General features: G+C 39.1%; 1 protein-coding gene across 1 annotated transcript; it reads right to left on the reverse strand.

Moving 5' to 3' along the window:
• Nucleotides 1–2852: 2852 nt before the first annotated feature.
• LOC148759206 (ankyrin repeat domain-containing protein 26-like) lies at nucleotides 2853–19790 on the reverse strand. The gene is made up of 6 exons (XM_088793415.1): nucleotides 18792–19790; nucleotides 17289–17438; nucleotides 14114–14184; nucleotides 13680–13773; nucleotides 6571–6683; nucleotides 2853–2883 (listed from the first exon to the last, which is right to left on the reverse strand). The coding sequence occupies exons 1-6, from the start codon at nucleotides 19701–19703 to the stop codon at nucleotides 2853–2855; spliced, it is 1371 nt and encodes a 456-aa protein (XP_088649541.1). The 5' UTR covers nucleotides 19704–19790.
• Between the last annotated feature and the right edge of the window lie 1388 nt (nucleotides 19791–21178).

A 21178-nucleotide genomic window follows, 5' to 3' on the forward strand; every position in this document is an offset into this window, starting at 1 on the left:
TGTGAAAAAAGCTGAAGTTTAAAATACTTATCATCAATATGGAATGAAATACATCTGAATTATGAAAATATTTCGAATCATCTCATCTGACTGTTCCAATAAGAGAATCAATTTGAAATTTTAAAAATTGAACAATATGACTTAATAATCTAAGAGTATGGTGCAATTTTTAAATCACCCTTTTTCTTTATTTCCTAATAGTCTCGTTTTATATCAACTGGCCTTAAAAATAAAATCATTTTCCACAAAGAATGATTCTCAAAGATCAACTGAGTGATAATAGTGATGGGAACTGAAATATCAAGAAGGAGAGGCAAATCCCACCTTAGTTCCAGAAATCTGAAAATAAAAAAGTACCCGCTGTGAACGGAATAGGGGAATGACGTACAATACGTATATCCAAACGTCATCTGCAGTGAAATGAATTAAGGCATGGTAATCAGTGAATTAACCTGTAAAAACAGATTTAAAAAATGTTTTCTACTACATCCTGTCTTGCTCAGTCTTCAATATCCCAGAATTTTTAGTGTTCTGCTTCACGCTTTTCTACCTCATTCGTGACTATATGAATTTTGAGGCTCAATAATTTTTATCTCCTCTTCTTTTTATTCTCTAGTTTTTCACATGACTTTTGTACTCCTTTATAGATAATAACTCCTGTTAAGATTGATTTTCTTCAACAAGATGTAGACATCCTTTTTAAAAAACTGTTTAAAACAAATTGTGTTTGTTTCCAATCTAGTTGTGGGATGCACAGCTCTGCTCCAAGTCAAATCGTTCTCTTCAATCTACTAGTTATGGCGGGTCCAGCTCACTGACCCATGCGGGAAACGAACCGGCAACCTTGGTGTTATGAGCACTGCACTCTAACCACTGAGCCAACCGGCCACCCACCCACCAGGGGCTCAGCTCCAAGCTCCAGCCATTGTTTTCAATCTAGCTGTGGAGGGTGTACCTAACTGGTGCATGTGGCAATCGAACCAGCGACCTTGGTGTTATGAGCACGATGCTCTAACCATTGAGCCAACTGGCCACCCCACAGATGGAGACATTCTGAAGATGCAGTTTCCAGTTTTGCTGTGAGATCGTCATTCTGAATGAGTAACATAGTATAATTTGGTTACGAAGGAAGTTGACTGAGAATAGTCTAACCCCAAACCAGTATCAACTTTTGAAATCAATTCAGTTGCAATAAAATGTCATCGATACTGTAGCAGAGTCTTAGAATGTGGAACCTTGAATTACTCAGAATGAAGAACGAACATAAAAGCACCAGGAGTCTCAAAAATGCATCCTTTACTGTCATCGACTTTGCCACACGACATCTGCACTTGATTTTCTACTATTTCTTGAATGCTTGTTTCATGTCTTTCTTCTATAAAATGACTATAAGTCACCTCCCAGTTGATAGTCTCTCACCTGTTCCCCATTTTAACTCTCCATAATTTCTTAAGAAGTTGTAGGGAGTTACAAGTAACTCATCCGAGTTACTTCGGCCTCTGTCAGCTACAAATGTTTCATGGCAATTTGAATTGCTTTCCAAGAAGAAATGATTCCCAAGGTTAAGGAGAAATCACATCTCACACTGTGAATGTTTAGTGAGATGAGCGCTACATTTTTTTCACCAACAACAAAAGTCTTAATTCAATAACGCTGTCTCGTAATCCTCTCTTACTTTCCAAGATATACGAGAACATCCTAAACAGCAATAGTAACAACAACAAATCTCCTGGAATTTCAGTGGAACTGAGCAGGGTAGAACTACTTTCCTGTAGATACAATGCTTATTTGGTAAGACGAGGTGAGTGGATATAGTGTTTTTAAAACATGCCTACAAATTCTTGACATTTCTCCATGAAATTCCCTCTCTTTTAATATGTGCTGGCCTTAGTGAGTCACTGGATTCTAGTGCATGGAATAGGGCAGAACTGCTGTGAGAATGCTATGTCTGAGGCAGGAAATGTGATACAGCTTCCATGTGACTTTGTCTCTCGAGAAGCTCGGCCTGAGAACCCAGCCACCAGCTGTGCAGAATGAAGAAGCCCAGGCCACACAGTCAGGCCTCCTATAGATGTTTGCGCTGAGACGGGCCCAGCGGATGTCCCGGGCAAAAGGCCGCTTCAACTGCTACATGTGTGTGTTACAGCCTTTAGATGATTCTCATTCGCAGCTTCATGGCCACCCAGCTGATGCCAAGTGGAAAAGAAATGAGCTGGTCTCACAGACCTTCATCCAACTGCATTGCTTTGGAACAAAACAGATGCTGTTTTGAGCCACTAGCTTTTGAGTTGGTTTCTTGAGCAGCAATAAATAACTGGCATTGTTACTGATATTCAAAATGGTGTGAGGCCACAAGGAATGCCATCTAAAGCCTGTAGGAGTGCCTTTGCACCAGGAGGGACGTGGAACCCGAAAGGATGTGGAGAAGAGTGAGAATGACAACCACAGGGCCTCCAAGAGACGCTTCTTGGGGGCTTGCTGGCCCCTGAAGAGGCTGACAGCAAGGGCTTCTCGGCCAGTGAAGAAAATGAGTCTGAAATCTGGATGAAAGGGGACTCTTGCTATGAAGTAACAAAGTAAAATCCATGAGATACATGAGCTAACGAAAGACTATGAACTGTAAAGGAACCAGGACATATTGTGTTCAAATATCTGTTTCCCATTTACAGCCTCTCCCACAGGTCCCGTTTCTGTTTCCCATTTACAGCCTCTCCTAAGGTCCCCACAGGGCAAATCACGCTAAAAGAAAGAAATGGCTTCTGGGTGAAGATCAAATTCCCTGTGCTCCCAGGAGGACATGATATAAGGATGAAGAGAAGAGTGTAAAACTCTTCCTCGAGACCTCAAAAGGGTTAAGGTGGGGCCTTAAATTCCTGGAAGGATCTACAGAGTATAAGAATTTTAAAGGCATGGTCCTGCAACAGCTACAGGAAGCCCAAGAGCTTCTCTCAAAACGATTTATGACGGTGGCTTTTCTAATGGCACGAACCCCAATAACTCACACGCAACGCCAAGCTTTTAGGATGATCAAGTAGCAAACAACCAGCTTGTTACCTTGGACTAATAAAAACCAAGAGAGTGAAAACTAAGAGGAGGCCTGTGGGGCTTAGGCATTCGCGTGGAGGAATGATGCTGAGGAAAGGGCTGCAAGCACAGGTCATTTCTTATGAAAAGCACAGAACAAAGAGCTCACAGGCCACAGCAAAGGGCCATGGAGAAGCCCTGGCAAGGTTACCACTGAGTCCTAATCCAAGAACGGACAGCACACATCAGGCTGTATTTCAGAATTGCTATGGACTAAGGTGCCTTCCACTTTCCATTTCTGCAGGGGAAACTTCAGCAGTCGAGCAGAATGTTGGGTGTGTGGGTGGTAGATAACTTGTCCCTTCCATTCTCATGTTTTCATACTGAAAGGAATTGTCCTCAAGGGGCTTTATCCTAGAAACCAAAAACCAGGCCCTTCATCCCCATTTGCACCAGACTCACATGGTAAAATCTTAGACTCGAACCTGAGCCTGATGCCATAAACTTGAGACTTGTGGGGAGTATTGTGTAGGGATGAGTGTATTTTCCATGTGGGAGGAATATAAAGAATTGTGGACAGTGGATAGATCAAGCTGGTTTTTAAATGTGTCCATAAATTTTGAAATATTCATTGCATAAAAACAGTCTAATATGGGTCAACATTAGTGACTTGCTCCTAATGAACAGAATATGTTGAAAGAGATTCCGTGTGAATTCCAAGACTCCTTCACAAAGGGCAACACTGCTCCTGTTGGTTATGTCTCTGAGGATCTGAACCTTGGAACCCAGCCCCGTGTTGTGGGGGGCTCGGGCCACAGTGCGAGCCGGCTGTTCAGGTGTGGGTGTCCCTGCTGTCTGCCCCAGCTAGAGTGCCGACCAACAGTAGGCACCAACAACCGGACACATTGCTGAACAGACTTTCAAATGATTCCAGCCACCAGCCACGGAGCTGCCCCAGTTGAAGCTGAGGGGAACAGAGACAGACGGCCCTGGCCACACTCTTCTTAAGTATGGATTTGTGAACCAAATAACTGTGGTTTATTTCAGCCACTCCATTGGGGAGTTAAGGAAAAAATAGACACAACTTCTGGATTATAAAAAGATATAATAAGCAAAATAACTTATGCAGTATAAATTACAGACATATCTTCTTTTATTGCACTTTGCTGTAATGCGTTTTGCAACTATTATTATTATTATTATTATTATTATTATGTTTTACAAATTGAAAGCTTGTAATAATCATGCATAAAAAAATGCTATGCTTTAAAGGACACATTGAAAAACTAAAAAGCAAGCTAATGAAAGGGAGAAATATTTGAAAATCCTGTATGTGATAACTAATTTGTATCTAGGTTATACAAAGATTCTTACAATTCAGCAAGAAAAAGACTATCCAATTTTAATGGGCAATGGAATTGAATAATCAATTCTTCAAGGAAGATATATGAATGGATAATACGCCTGTGAGAAGATTGCTCAGGATCGTTAGTCATCAGAAAAAAATAAATCAAAACCACAATATGGAGCAGAGAGTACACTAGTGGTTCCCTAGGGCTAGGAAGAGTGGGAAGGGCAGACTGGCACACAGTGAAAGCTAACAGGTACAAGGATACTTTCCAGGGTCTTGAAAATGTTCTAAAACTGATTGTGATGACGACTACATAAAGCTTTGAACACACTAAAAGCACTGCACTGGACAGTTTAAATGAGTGAACTGCATGCTATGTTCATTATATCTCAATCAAGCTGTTACGAATGAACGGAAGGAAGGAAGGGAGGAAGGAAGGGAGGAAGGGGAAGGAAGGAAGGAAGGAAGGAAGGAAGGAAGGAAGGAAGGAAGGAAGGAAGGAAGGAAGGAAGGAAGGAAGGAAGGAAAAAAGAAACAAAGAAAGAAAGAAAGAAGAAAGAAGCTGATTTGGAGCCAGTGCTTTGGGGGTCATGCAACAGAGTCCTTCTTGGCTTTAGATAACTAGCCAGGGTTGAGACATAGGAGAGGTAACAGAATGCCCTTTTAAAGAAAAATTATATAGAAAAATAGCGGTCTTTTTCACTGCTTCTGTCTATGAAATTAAGGAAAAATCTATATCATACTGCTAAAAGCATTGAGTGGTTTATATTTCCCCAAATTAAGTGATTTTTGGGTTCCAAACGGATTATAAATTACCTTCTGTTTTAACCTATTTTTCTGAATATCCATTTCTGATTGATTGGGTTCTAAATCTCCAAGGACACTAACCTCTCCATTTTGATTGTCATGTAGCATCCTTGTATTCTGAAAGAGTGTCTTCAGTCTGCAGAATTGTAGAAAATGAGTAAGTCAAATTCTTTAAGACAAATATTTAATAATTATTTAAAGAGAGATTATGTCTATCATACAAAATAAACAAACCTATAAATTATGAACCTCTCCTATTTATTCCAGTATAATAGTTTGAGAGCATACTGATTAAATTGTATCTTAGGTAAGTATCATAAAACAATTGTAATACATATGATACAGACATCATATTGTAACGATGAAAGGTTCTTATAATTAAAGTATTATTAACATCCGCTTAAGATTGTTAGTATCAAACGTTACCCTATTATTAAATATCAGCTATAAAGCAGAGATCAGTATCAAAGGTGAAGAAGGAAAGTATAATATATGTGGGTGTTTCGAAAAGACAGAAAAATACCATTCGGAGCCTACTGACCATAGTCTACAGGAAGAAAAGAAATCATTCAAAATAGAAAGAGAAACCGGAAGGAAAAATCTGGTCAGAGTGGAAAGGAAAGGGCAGGGCTTTAGAAGAAAGGACACTGGAGAGATGAGGTGTAACAGTCTCTTCAAGTCTGTTTTAAGACGAGATCTTTGCCAGCACAATTTAATAAAATGAGAAGAATCCAAAACAATGCAGAGAAAGACAGTGACATGAGGGAAAATAAACACTGAGGAGAATCAGAGAAAAAACTTCATTCAGTTTGCAGCAAGGGCACGCCACGTGCGGGCTTCCCAGATGTTGGGAAACTTCCATTATTATCTGAGTGAGACGATTACTCATCTCATTCTTCTTTAGGTTATACATCTGGTTTGGTATGTATGACATGTTTTATAACTGAAAAAAGTAGAAAGAACACAGAAGCCAAATCAATAACACTTCTGATGATGTTAAACAAAACCACAGATAGGTTTTTAGACATTAAACTGTTAGAATGCCGAAGGGAAGAACACTATTAAAGAAGGAAAGATTACCAAAGAGAGCAAAGACATCTTGCAGAAATAAAGATTCAAGGGAGACCAGGAAGAGCGCAGTTGACAGTATATGCAAAAGACACTGTCATTATAGTTACAGGAATCATTAAAGAGTAGGTATAACATTTTGGCATTCACACAAGTTTGATTGTGCTGTGAGTTTCTGAAGTAAATTTTTAAGTAGGACAATGTGTTTAACTATGAAAATTACAGATATGAAATACATTTGTACTTAGGTTTTCATCAAGGAAGAGTTATAGTTAAATAGTAATTAATGGTTGACATGATCTGAAATATCAAAACCTTACCTGGTAACCTCTTTCTCTAATCCATCATTTGTCTTCTTGTGTTGATTCAAATCATATTGCAGAGATTCTGTTAACTTCTTATAGTACTCTAATTGTTTCTTTCCATCCTGAGACTTTGAAAAACATTTTTAAAGAAAGTTAGTTTTGAAAATCTAGAGATTCACTTTTCTTTCTCTAAAATATTATTCCTCATGAGTTCATTAGTAATATGTGTAGACAGGTGTATAAAATGTAGTTTATAAACCTGATGCCAGTAAGGACAGATTTCAAAAACAATGACTTTTCTTAAAACAGCTCAAATTCATTTTACAGTGTCATCATTGGTTTCCTGGAATTTAAATTGCCAAACTTTCTTAAAAACAGAGGTTTACACATGTAAAAATACTAAGTGTTAAACCTGATTTAAATAGTGGCTTATTTACATTTCGGTTTGTAGAAATGCCCCCAGAGACATTTTCATCTACAGCTCAAGATTTTCCAGGGTTTATGGAATCACATTTTTCTACGATAATCACTGAAACTTCCCTGCAGTCCACCTTACATTATTGTGATCATCTGACATGAGCATCAGATGAAGACTCTCATTCTCTGTAAGCGTTCTTCCATAGGTTTCAATTTCTCCGTTTCTAGTAAATATTTTTCTCTTTAACTATAGTTCATCTCCTCTATGTTATATAAAAACAAAACTGTTTCTTGATTCCTGTCACTTTTTCTGTCATCCTGTTTTTCTCCTTGGACTCTAACCCTCTTTAATGTGTGGCCTCATCCCCAGGTCCATATTTTCACCACTTATTCTCTTCTTTTACAGAAGAATCTGACTTTCTGCCCTTATAACTGCGCTAAAACAGTTTTCAGGGTCATCTCCTTCTTTAGTCCTTATCCTGCTTTACTTCTTCGCAGCAACTGATGAAGATGCCCACACCATTTCTGTGGTCTTCTCAGCCCAACTCTTTTCTAAACAGCAGCCCTGATAGTCAGTCCTTGACCCTTTTCTATTCCTCTTTTTAAATGCTCTCAGCTCCCTACATCCCAGTGCTTCAAACCCCATTCCCTCATCTACACTGGCAGCCCTCACCCCCTTACTGAGGTCTTCTGTAGGTTCTTTTTTCCCCTCGAGTCCCTCATAGACAGCGCCCTCAACCACACACTCATAAACCATGACTTGCTATGGATCGGCTCATCTTGTACATTTTACGGGGATTCTTACCACTGTTACTGTGAGCGTAGCGTTATTTTCAGATCTTGGCAGCTCCTCACCCTTAGCATGCTGACCAGCATACTTTGTCCTGCTTTTCTCTCAGAATGCATAAGTTTTTCATAAGCTTCACATTGTCCGCTATTCGCCTTTCCATGTTTGTTTGCTCTTTTGAATAACTTCCTATTGCTTCGGACCTGACCTGACCTGACCTATGGAAGTGTTCTGAAATTCCTTTCACAAGTACACCCCTTATCTTGTTGGAAGGCTTGTCAGCTGGAACTACCTTTTCTTCCCAGTCCAGATGCTTCCTCTCAACATTGTGTGAATCAAATATCTTAACCCAGGTAATATCTCACCTGGGGGGAATCCTGACATGAGAGTCTTCTAGAGAAGTGAGGGCTATTGATGGAATTCGTTGAAACCTGTCGTAATTAAACTTTTGATTTACACGGTAGAGCTTATGGTGGCTGATAATTTTGTGGCGATGCTAATTACTTCCCCTAGGAATCTATAGTCGCTCATTATTTTGGTATTGTAAGGGACTGTTAGCATGAGAACTGCTACTTTAGCATAAGAACTGCTACCTTAAAGTTAAGATAGGGTTAACAGCCCTGAGCTTAAAATAACCTAATGGCCTAATTGTTATGTGAGACCATATGCCTAACAGCTTCTCTCCTGTTCTCTGAAGAAGCAATGGAGGCTTTTGTAGTTTATCTATAAACTAACTCTTTGAAGCACAGTTCAACATGCACTCTCTAAGCACAGCTCAACGTGCACTCCCTAAGCACAGCTCAACGTGCACTCCCTAAGCATAGCTCAACGTGCACTCTCTAAGCACAGCTCAACGTGCACTCCCTAAGCACAGCTCAACGTGCACTCCCTAAGCACAGCTCAACGTGCACTCCCTAAGCATAGCTCAACGTGCACTCTCTAAGCACAGCTCAACGTGCACTCCCTAAGACTGAAAAAAATGACTTAATGCCTTAGCTATGTGAGAACTGTAGGTTAACCTGTACTCCCTAAAACTACGGAAAATTACTGAGTGCCTTAGAAACGATATAAAAACCCTTAGCTTTAAGGGCTGGGGGTCCTTGTTAAAACCCGCTGAGTCGGGCAGAGACGGGGACCCCAGATAGCTGGAAATAAACCTCGCTGTGTAACTTGCATTATCGTGTCCTCTGTCTGTCTGAGGGGGGGCGATTCCAGGACTTAACAGTATAAGCTTAATCAGTTTTAGGTATGCTTACAACAAATTTTTCGATTTTTTGACATTCAGTATTATTTTACATTAATTTCATGTGTACTGCACAGTGGTTAGAATTTATATAATTTAAGAAAGTGATCCCCCTGACTCGTGCAGCACCCACCTGGCACTGTACGGAGTTATTGTGATAGTATTAACTATATTCCCTATGCTTTACATTACATCCCCATGACTATTTAGGAACTACCAATTTGTACTTCTTACTGCCTTCACCTTTAGCACCCTGCTCCTAACTCCTCTCCCATCTATCACCCTAAATTATCGCGTACTCATCTGATGCCATGCGTTGCTATTACAATATTATTGATATATTCCTTATACTATATCCTGGATCTCCATGACTAGTTTGTAACAACCAATTTGTACTTTTTAATCTCTCCCCTTTTAACCCACTTCACGAACCCCCTTCCAGCTGGCAACCAACAAACTATTCTTTGTATGTATGAGTTTTTTTTCTGTTTGTTCTGTTCTTAAATTCCACTGATAAGCAAAATCACATTGCATCTGTATTTCTCAATTTGACACACTCCACTCAGCACAACACCCTCCAGGTCCATCCATACCGCCACAGATGACCAGAACCCATTTCCTTCCATGGCCAAGCAATATTCCATTGCATGTATGTATCATCTCGTCTTCATCCATTCATCCATTGATAGGCCGCATGCACATCTTGGCCATTGTAAGGAATCCTGCAGTGAACATACTGATGTACACATCGCCTCGAATTAGCATTTTTCGGTTTCTTTGGATAAATACTCTGAAGTGGGATATCTGGGTCATTCTTTGACTCTTGTGATAGCCTTTGTTTAAAAGTCTATATTGTGTGATATAAGCATTAGTCCCACAGCTTTTTAAATTTCATGTTGTTTTCGTGAAATATCTTTTTCCATCCCTTTATTTTCAGTCTCTGTGTCTTTTGATCTGAAGCCAGTCTATCGTAGGGAACATATGTAAGGATCTTATTTTCTTATCTTTCAGCCACCTTGCGTTTTGACTGGAGCATTTAATCCATTTACACGTAAAATAATTGTGCGTAGATACATAGTTACTGCTATTTTATGATTGATATTTTTGTTTTTCCTTTTTTGTTCCTTTTAAAGAAGTCCCTCTAATGTTCCTTATAATACTGGTTTGGTACTGATGAACTCCTTTAGTTTTTGTTTTGTTTTGTTTTTTCCTCCAGAAAGCTCTTTATCTGTCCTATGACACTTAATTATAGCTTTGCTGGGTAGACAAATCTTAGCTGTAGGCATGTCTTCATCACTTTGAATATTTCTGCCAATCCCTTCAGGCCCACGAAGTTGCTCTTGAGAAATCAGCTGCTACTCTTATGGGTGCTCCTTTACAGATTACTAAGAGCCTTTTTCTTGCTGTTTTCAAAAGTCTTTATTTGCATCTAAACTTTGGCATTTTAATTTTGACGTATCTTGGTATGGGCCTGTTTGGGCTCATCTTCTTTGAAACTCTGTGATTTCTGGGCTTATATGTCCATTTCCTTCACCAAGTTAGGGAAGTTTTCAGACATTATTTCTTCAAGTACATTTTGAACCCCTTCATTTCTTTCTTCTTCTCGTACTACCCGTATGATGAGACTGTTGTTATGCTTGACATTCTCAGAGTTCCCTTAAGCTATCCTCATAGTTTGGATTCTTTTTGCTGGTCTCATTGGGTAGTCTCTGCTACCATAGCTTCTAAATCGCTCATGCGATTCTCTGCTTCATCTAATCAGTTTTCATGCCCTTGAAGACATTCGCTTTTTCAGTTATTTTATTCTTCACTTATGACTGGTTCAATTTTTTTTGTTTTCTATCTTCATTTTTGTGTTTCCTATCTGTTAGTTGAAGTTCTCCTTGAGGTCACTGAGCATCCTAACAACCAGTGTTTGGAACTCTGCATCTGCTAGATTGCTCTTCTCTATCTTGCTCAGTATTTTTCTGGAGGTTTGCTCTGTTCTTTTATTTGGCATACGTTTCTTTGACTCCCCATTTTGGCTTCCTCCCAGTGTTTGTTTCTATGTATTTGGTAGGGCTGCTGTGTCTCCCAGACCTATTGGAGTGTCCTCACGTAGTAGGTGTCCTGTGGGGCCCAGTGGCACGTACTAGCTGTTAACTAGACCCGGGTGCTATAGCAGTGTCCTTTGTGTGGGTTGTCTGTACTCTCACGTTGTAGTGCAGCCTTGGTTGCTGTTTGCATGTCAATGGGAGGTATTGATTGTCAGACTGTTTGGTTGAGGACTGACCATGACTACAGTGGAGGAGCTGTTTTTGCAGGGGCTGCCCCTATAGAGCAGGATTCGCTGTAGCATGGCACTGGTGTCTACCCTGTATACACTTTGGTTGTATCTTCCTGGCAGGCACCCCGGTGATGCTCCCGCTCTGTCCAAAGATGGCCTCCAAGTATGTCAACCCTAGGGACTCCTGGAAGCGGCCCGGCCACAGGCCTAGTTCAGCTGCAGCCTGTGTCCTGCCCAGGGCTACCTAGCTTGACCACAAAGCAGGATGCAGATGGCTGCCACCCGCACCGGCTTTGGAGGTGCCTGAAGAGTTCCAGTTGTGAACCACAGCCAGCTTCCACTAGTGCCATCTTGGGTCTGCACAGCAAGAGGTAAAGGTCAGCTGAAGCCACACACTGCTTGTTTGGGTTTTGTGAAAATTTGAGAGGTTTTAGGAAAGTCTGCAGCACGAGCCAAGACAGGATGTTTGTTTTTTTTTTGGAAACACCACTGGAAGCAGCTTGGGTTTGCTCCCTAGTTAGGTGGGGCAGGTTCTCAGGGATTCACCAGGGTGGGATGGACATTGTTAGCCACGTTGATGTAGACTCAAGAGATGGCGGCTCCCATGTCTCACACCGCAACGGGTGATGGATCAGTTCAGAAAGAATGGATTCTACAAGCACCTCTGTGTGGGAGAAAGCTCCCCTCCAGCCGTCAACCTAAAGCCAGAAAACGTATTTCCTTTCCTTATGTCCCTGACATCTTTTGAGCTACTGCCCAGAGTTGGAGCTCAGAGCAAGTGAGTCCCTCAGTTAGTAATCCCATTCCCAAGTCCTTTAAGAGAATTGACTGGGACTCTAGCCATCCTTCATCTCACCCAGCCACTGGTTTCCACACCCAGAAGTTATGGGGACATCTCTCTCCAGCACTGGAATCCTGGGCTAGGATGCCTGGTGTGGAGCTGGGACCACTTGCACCTCCAGGTGGACCACCGCATCCATGATATCCCTCCCGATTTTTAACAGTCAAACAGGGGTCTGGCATCAGCTTGTTCTGTTTTTCTGCCCCTCCTACCAGTTTCGAGGTGACTTCTTCTGTATGTCCTTAGTGGTAGGACGACTTTGGTTGAACTAGACTTCAGGTGATGCTCAGTGATGATTGTTCTGTAGTTTAGTTGTAATTTTGATGTGGTCATGAGAGGAGGCAAGCATGGCATTTACCTACTCTGCTATCTAGACCACAAATCCCCAATTTTTCAATTTTTGATACCTTAATAGATTTCTTTATAAAAATGCCATGTGACAACTCCTGGAACTAACATTCACGTAAGACTCCTTTTCAACACATTATCATGTCACTCATATGAAAAGTATGCTAACGTAATGTGACTTAATTGACAAGAAGTCTAGACAAAAATTTTTTTCAAAGTTTCTTTGGCCACAAAAAGGACCATCAGCACAATCTTCTGTTTCCCTTGATGGGCATGTCTGTCTAATGAAATTGCTTAGACCTGGCTACTGTGACTGAAATACACCAGCTGGAAGGTACATCTACGTCATTGGTCCACCACAGGGGTCACAATGCGATCTTAGGATGGGAAATCCTAGGGAGCCTCTCCTCCAGAGGACAGGAGGATGTCAGGGGAATGTTGTTCTGCTTAGGAAATAGTGATACAGTTTTCCCTGTCCATCGGGAAATTGTCATCCTGGATGACACATCAATCTTTTCTGACATCGAACTGTTAAATCTTTAAAAGAGTATGATTAACTCAAGTGAATGGAAAAAGATTAGTTTCTAAACTTGCAAAGCTAGGAGCACTATGTTACTATGTAAGGCCTTGATTGGACGTTCATTTCTACTTTTACACATGCATCTGTTTTCTTTTTCAAAATCCAACAAAGAGAAAAGTATATTCTTTTCAGGAAACATTTGCACAATGACCCAGTATTCTTTAATGATGAAGAAAACAAATTAGAACATTAAAAGTAATTTGTTCTCCAAATCTCACTAAAGGGTTTACATTTCAAGGGAAATTCAGAATTCTGGATCAAATCCTTACTCAAATGCCTGGACTCAAACAGATATTTGTAGTCCGATGTTTGTGACAGCATAATTAGCAACAACCAAAAGTTGGAAAAACCCAAATGTTGGACAAACGAAACGATAAATGAAACGTGGTATACATCAAATATTGCCTTTAGACTATCGCAATCTTTTTTTATAAAATTCTTACCACAAAAATCATTAATTTTATGAACTGAGATTTCTTTCTCTGTGGAGAGGAATTACATTACTCCCAGCAAGTAGTATCAACATGGATACGGTACTTTTATTAACGAGACTGTTCTTATTGTCTAAAATAGTATTATATGCTACTATGACAGACATAAAAATTCCTTTGCAGTATGACAGAAATGAAGAGACTAACTTACCAAGCTTGTACCTGACAGGTTCCTGCGAAGGTGTTCGATTATGCCCTCTAGCTTTTTATTTATCGTTTTTATGACAGCATTTTGAGTTTCAAGCCTAAAGTGAATATTTTGACATAATTATTCTCACACATTGACTTTAAAGCATACCACATAATCTCTGAACAAATATCTGAAGGTGCAACTACATAAAATCTTACAAATTCAAAAGCGCATGATTTGGCAATTGTGCCATTTTTCTAGTTGTGAATTGTGGATAATGTGCAAAAGTAGAGATAATGTACACAAATTACTCTTTTCAAGGTAGCTCAAAGCTGACATTTTGACCCAGCTTCACACTCATGTGTTTATTGTTATAACTGATCTAATTGTCATAATACACTACACGTCTGCTTTATAAATACTCAAGGTACTTTCTGTGCTGCTTTAAATTATACCTTTGCACATGATCTTGGATCTTCTTGGTACATTGCGCATCCTCTGCATGTCGGGCACTTGCTTCTTGCTGCTAAAATAAAGAAAAAGTGATGTTGAAGTACTGATGATCTATGACATCTGACAATTAAGTTCGCAAACTTGTTGCATGATGTTGCTCCCCTTTTTTTTTTATATGTGTGAGGGATTGTTCATTATGAATTTCTACCAACTGGACAAACAGTTAACCAAGTTTACTCTTTGGAAGTGCTGAAACGGTTGTGTGAAAAAGTTAAGACGGCCTGAACTTTTAGCCAACGACTCATTGCTCTTGTATCACGACAATGCACCAGCTCACATGGCGCTGTCCGTGAGGGAGATTTTAGCCTGTAAACAAATAACTGTATTACAACACCCTCCCTACTCACCTGATCTGGGCCCAATGACTAAATATGTCATTACCCAAAGATAAAGAAAATATGGAAAGGAAGACTATTTGATGACATTCAGGACATCAAGGGTAATATGATGACAGCAATGATGGCCATTCCAGAAAAAGAGTTCCCAAATTGCTTTGAACTGTGAACTAGGTGGTGGCAACGGTGCATAGCTTCCCAAAGGGAGCTTTGTGACTGTAGTCATATTCAGCAAGGAGGTATGTAGCACTTTTTCTAGAATGAGTTCTCACACTTAATTATCATACCTTGTAGTACAAATGACCTGAGAAGTCACACATACTGTATTCCAAGCATCCCATCAACTCTAATTTTAAATATTCACGTACGTGAATTACCAGCCTATTCCAGAGAGTTTGAAAGCTAACAGGCTACTCTTGGGGGCAGTCAGACAGTTCATGGAATAGTTTGAGGGGCAGTAATTAAACAAGAGCAAAATGCCTGGGCTTTTATCCCAAGTCCATCAGTTATTAGCTGGGTGACCTTGAGCAAAATACTTAAATTTTTTGGATCTCAGTTTCTTCATGTATAAAATGAGACAATAGTGGCATCTACCTCACTGGGATATGGGGAAGATTAAATTAGGGAACATATGTAATAGAAAAGGACACGGCACACAGTAAAATCAAAGGGTTTGCAGTTAGCATTATTAGTGTTGCTGTATTTTAAGTTCTAATACAATTTGATATTTTACACAGATGGGATGCCAATGGAAGTGGTCTGTTACACCAGTTACAGTGAAATCATTCATCAAACTATTGGCAATGTCAGCAAATGGGGAGCATTAAGCCCGGAATAGAACCCCAGTACTAAAATCCTTTTACCAATTCCACTAGCCAACAGTACATTTTCTCTGCTTGTAATAATTTATACGTTACTATGTCTCTGTACCACTCAGTGGGTAATGAGTAAGGACTGCAATGCAAATACCACCTCCTGGATTGAGCATACAATTTACATGACCATGAGAGGCAGGGTAAAGCCACTGACATGGAAATAACGGACTCTAGTGCCAAACCCAACTTCCCAAATCAATTCATTCCCAGCAACTGATTAGGTTGGGATGTGTTAGCAAGCACTCAGAAGAGTAGATGAAAGCACCATGCTCTGGCAGATCAGAAAAGGCATCCTCAGAACTGTACAGTAAGAACGTGCTATCAATCTGTACACCCTGTCTGGCTGCAGAGAGGAAGGGCTGGTTCCCTGTTATTTTATTTTTTTTATTTTCATGGAGGGGGGAAAACGACCATTTCATTGAACAATTTTCTATTAGATTTGTGCTTTCAATTTTATACATAATTGTGAGAAATACTTTCAGAATACAAGTTTAATTATATCAATGTCTCCAAGGGGAAGTATTGGTTTGGTATAAAATATTTAATTTTATCCTAACAACTGTTAAAGAAAACATTTTCAATTTATGCAAGGATAGGTGCCATCATATCAAATACTATTTCCCCTTAGACAAACTTATACTTAGAAAGACAGAATTCTCTTTCATGAAAAATTAAAACTATGTCAAATTTTGGGCTTGATTGCTCTGCACAGACTATCTGACAAGTTCTGAGGAACATGAGTTCAATGAGAATTGGAACAGTCAGAGAAAGCTTCACGGAGAGGTGAGACTGGGAGCGAGAAATCCGGGGGCAGGGAAATCAAAACATTGGCTTCCCCATAGCTTGTAAACTCGTGTTCATAGCAGAATTATTAACAGTCAAAAAGTGGAAACAACACAAAGTCCCATCAACTGATGAATGGGTATTTTGTCCACAAAGTGAAGTAATGTTGGGCAATAGGAAGAAATAGCTAACAATTGATATGTGCCACAACACGGTTGAACCCTGGAAATGAGATGTTACGTGAAAGAAGCCAGTCACAAAGGACCTCGTATCTTGTGATTCCATTTACATGAAACATCCAAAATAGGCAAATCTATAGAGACAGAAAGTAGATTGGTGGTTGCCTGAGGCTGGGAGAGACAGGAAGACGGGTGACAGCTAAGTGATGTGGGGTTTCTTTTGGGGGTCATGGAAATGTTCTATAATTGTGGTGATAGTTCCACAATTCTCTGAATGTAACAAGAGACATTGAATTGTATATTTTAAATGGCTGAAATATGATATGGGAATTGCATCCCAATGAAGATTAAAAAGGAAAAAAACAATAGTAAATCTAGATTATTTTCTTAATTCTCTATTGTGGGTGTGCATAATATAATGATCTACATATTTCTATACTTTTAAAATATTTCTAAAATGAAAACAAAATGAAGGAAATGCCTACTTCAACTGGTTTGTATAATGAACTTTCTGTACAAGTCAGACTGAAGTCCATGAAACATATGCCAATGCTGTAACCGTTCACAAAAGCGATGATAAGAAATAAGACAAATGTCTGAATTGTGCTAGTAAACATTATCTTCTGATCTTAAATGGCTGCTCATCGTGGTCATGGAGCTATCACTACAAAAGATTGTTTAGTAGGAAAAAAGTCTCTCGATTTCTATGAGGAACTCTGCCTATTTCTCAACGTTACCAAGGGTATAGACTACAAACACATACAATGCAAATAGCAGGATGGAAGCCAGAATTTAAGGAAGAAGTGCATTATAAAGATAATAAAATTATAATAAATTAAGTACAAGGAAAACACAAAAGAGAGCTGCCTTGAAAATCAGCATCCTAAAACACTTTATATTAATCAACTATCGATGAACTGTTGACAGGTTACATTTCACACATACCTGACTTGGGAGTTGCTCTAATGTCTTGAAATCCTGCCTCTCAGCTTCTGAATTCATATGCTGATGTGATCTAACCTGCAGTGAAGCCTCTGACTTAGGCAGTTTTTTTATGGTGTCCGGTAGCTCTCGTTGAAGTTGTCTCCCAACCACCTAGGAAGATGATTCTGTTAGTGATTTTATAATCCCATCTATTAAATTACGTTAAAATTCGCTAACTCTAACATATTAATACAATACATAGCTTGAAAAAGATCACCCCACGCATCAGTTCACCTTCTTTTCTTCTTTTGGACAAATTCTGTTTACTGAATCTGGGTAAGACACAGAAGGTGTGATCCTGCTGCCCACTCACTATTACGTAGGTTACTTGAACAACAGATTCAGCCCCACTCTCCACTTCCCCTGATGAAGCTGCAAAGCTTAACAATCTCCTGACATCTCAAGGGGAGCTAGGTATGTCGGTGGGACTAGTGGTAGTCAATTCTACATTGTGGAATGTTTTCCCCCTTTTTTATCACAGGTTTAAATTGACTTCACAGGTCCTCACGTATGCAGTCCACTGCTCACAACCTTCCAACAGATTCCTGTATCTTAGAAGAAAAGCGACTCATTCCACTGGTCTTCAGGGCCCCAGGTAACACGGCCTGGACCTCCCTTCCTGCTACACATGAATCCTGCCACCCCTCACTCGTCTGAAAATGGAGACCCAATGCCAAATTAATAAATCAGAGACCGCTGCAATTCTCTTTGAAATGGACAAACTTCTGTCCAAATGATAGTAAATGGGCCTTGCGATGAGAAATATGAATTTGTAAAAATATTCAGAGACTATTATTCATAGCAGTGGGAAGATTAAATCAAGTAGAGTTTTGATAGAACTCCTCACATTTGTCCCAAATTATGATTTAATGAAAAATTAGCTGCCTTTAAAGAGGTCACAGTTCATAAGAATACATTATTTGAGACTGAAATAGTTCCAATTTATATCAAATTGACATGAATAAAAACAAAATTATACCAACTGAAATGTGGAAGAAACTACTGAGGGAAAGGGACAGCATCTACACTTCAGTTCATGGGGGAAATCTAGAACTAACTGTCTAGGTAATCCACTTAATTGAACCCTTATCTCTAAAAACTCTGTTTGCATAGGAGCATTTCCATTTATCTGCTTCATAATGGTACTGCAATGTGGTAACACAAAGATGAAAATTATTAGTGAAGCGGTCTAAGACTAAATCATTCATATCAATGTGTATCTATTAATAATTTATACCTTAAAATTTCATAGTCAACACAATGCCTTTACTCACAGGAAAGCACCTCACAGGTCTAAGTTTTATTGGCTGGATACAATGTATGCTTTTAAGCTGTTAGAGCAAATACATTTGTAATCTATGTATGTTTAATATTCAGCTAGTTTGCAACATTTAGCCATCATCAAATATTTGAACACTGAATTTTCTTCCAGGAAATTTGAAAACTATCTTTCTGGATACTTACTTCTTTTTCTGATTTATCCTTTTCATACTGGCACATTCTTCCATTCAAATGATTCAATTTGTTGACAAAATCCTGATGTTCCTCTTTCAACATACGATCTTGTTTTTCAAATACAGCTTGAAGCGCTTTTTTGAGCTGCTGAAGCTGCTCTTGAATATTCATTCCTGAGTTTTCCTTATTGTCACTTTTGTTGAACGCATCACCCAGTTGCCGTGGAAGAAGCATCTTTCCACTTTGCAGGTCAGAACCTTTCTCCTTTGGGGAGTCCGGCTCTCCAGTATATGTGCTCACTTTTCCTTGTTTCCTTTGATGCACGTGTTCAATTTTTTCCTCTTGACACTGAGTTTGGTTTGGGTCTTTCAGTACAGGTTCAAAAACCAATGTCCTGTCTCTCACAGCATATCTAGTGTGAGGGAGCTCAGTGTCTAAGCTATTGGATTTACTTTGAGCTTTAGAAAGTTGCTGAAAAAGAATCTCAGTGTTTTCTTTTAGGTTACACCTAGCAAACCTGATTTTGTCCATGAAATGCAAGCATTCATCTCTTAATCCCTGGAAAGCATTTCGTAGGTGTCTTATTAATTGCTTACAAAGCTCATAATGATGGAGAGAAGCACTAGCCAGCATATAAAGGTTGGATTCCGCTTCTATTTTCAATCTTTCTTTGCTTCGACTTTCATTCTCCAGTTGAGAGTTCAGCATTGTATTCTCGGCTGTTGGAACATTAAGCTGTCTGTTATATTCAAATATTGTTTTTGTTAGTGTTTTGTCATTCAGTTTTATCGTCTTTTGAAGACGGTCATCCTTTTGTTTTACATTTGCAGTGTCCTCAAAGTATTTTTTTTCCATTTCCTGATTCTGAGGTTTCAGTGTGTCCAGTTGCAGTCTTAGTATGGCGATTTCATCCCGTAACATCTGATTTTCACGCAACAGGTCTTTTTCTTTTTCGCAACTCTCAGAAACCTAAGTAAAACAAAGGAGACTTGTAGCTAGCACTCAATGAAATGGCATATCATGATATCGTTTGAAATTAAAGAAGAACCTAAATGTTTATATAATGAAAAGGTTGTAGTAAGTGGATATCCCATTGGAAAAATACAACATTGAATGCAAACCTCCAACTTTATACAAGCATAAATTCCCCAGAGTTAAAAAAAATTTAATGTAAGATGCTGAATCCATGAAAGTAAAAAAGAGAACTTTAAAATCATAAGAGAATTTTAAGAGTCTCAGAACTGGAAAGGCAGCAAACCCAGAAGGCATGAAATAAAAGAGTAAGAAGTTTGACTACATTTTAAAATAGAGGTTACCGTCTGAATATACACCTATCCCACAGTAAGAGTATTCACTCTGCATATATTTGGACTGATTACATTTCCTAGAATTCTTTTTCCAAGAATACTCAAAATATATTTTACTTTTCTAATATTTTCAGAGTCACCTATGAGATTAAATCTACTAATCACTGATAAATCTAGGCATTGCGCTAAGCACTTCTTTATACATCAATGAACTCATTTCGTTATCACAATCTCGAACAGAATGATTAAAAAGAGGAGCAAGGTCAGGATTTTCCCCAGGACTTTGGACTCTACAATAGTATGCTTGCTGCTCTTCTAGTGTAAACATATAAATTCAAAAGACGCCTTAGATTTCAAAATACTCAGGGAAAATAAGCTAAAAATTATAGAGCTCTTCTTAGAAAATAGTGAGATTATTTGCTGCTGCAATAAGTGTTGTTTCCCTTTCATGATGTTGAAAGGAGAAATAAATGTGAAATAGGGGAAAATACACTGACTTCTTTGAATAAAATACTCACCACTAAATTATCACTAAGTATGTATCACGGCATCCAATATCTTCAAAAGTTCCTAGTACTGAAGTAGGACTCTACTGGGAGCAAATTGTTCCTTTTCTCAAAAGCAGGACAAGGAGATCTAAAAGACGGTCTCTGACCTGGCTATGCTTCTACTCCTTACAATCAGTGGAAGTGAAAACTAACCTCTCTGCTAACACAGCAAGGGGATGAAATCCCTGCCTCAAACTGCAACTTCTGTTCTCAGTAGCAGTAGAGTTGAGATTGTAAAAAGCTCATTGATCCATGTAAAAAGTATTGAAAGCCTCCCCTATAGATGAGACATTGGGAACGTCACTACTTGATTGTTGGACATAAATGGATTTCAGTCAAGAATATCATTTATTGCAATGGACGGAAAATCTCACTTCCCCTAAAATACACACACACACACACACACACACCTTTAACATCCTCTAGAATTCCCATAGGTACAACATTGGTTTTCAAAATATGTCCATACACAAATACGCACACACATATTTGAAAATAACTAAACAAAATACCTCAGAATTCATTTTCTTAAGATTTATTT

Source organism: Rhinolophus sinicus, chromosome 1 (assembly GCF_057876585.1).
Source record: "Rhinolophus sinicus isolate RSI-liver-muscle chromosome 1, RSI-T2T, whole genome shotgun sequence".
Classification (NCBI taxonomy): Eukaryota; Metazoa; Chordata; class Mammalia; order Chiroptera; family Rhinolophidae; genus Rhinolophus; species Rhinolophus sinicus.

Bases quoted from the DNA above. Each gene is read 5' to 3' on its own strand.
- LOC148759206 (XM_088793415.1), bottom strand. From the start codon at position 19,703: ATGTTACGGGATGAAATCGCCATACTAAGACTGCAACTGGACACACTG. The intron at 17,439-18,791 runs GTAAGTATCCAG...TCATCTTCCTAG, and splicing joins AGGATAAATCAGAAAAAGAA to GTGGTTGGGAGACAACTTCA. The intron at 13,774-14,113 runs GTATAATTTAAA...TATTCACTTTAG, and splicing joins ATCCAAGATCATGTGCAAAG to GCTTGAAACTCAAAATGCTG.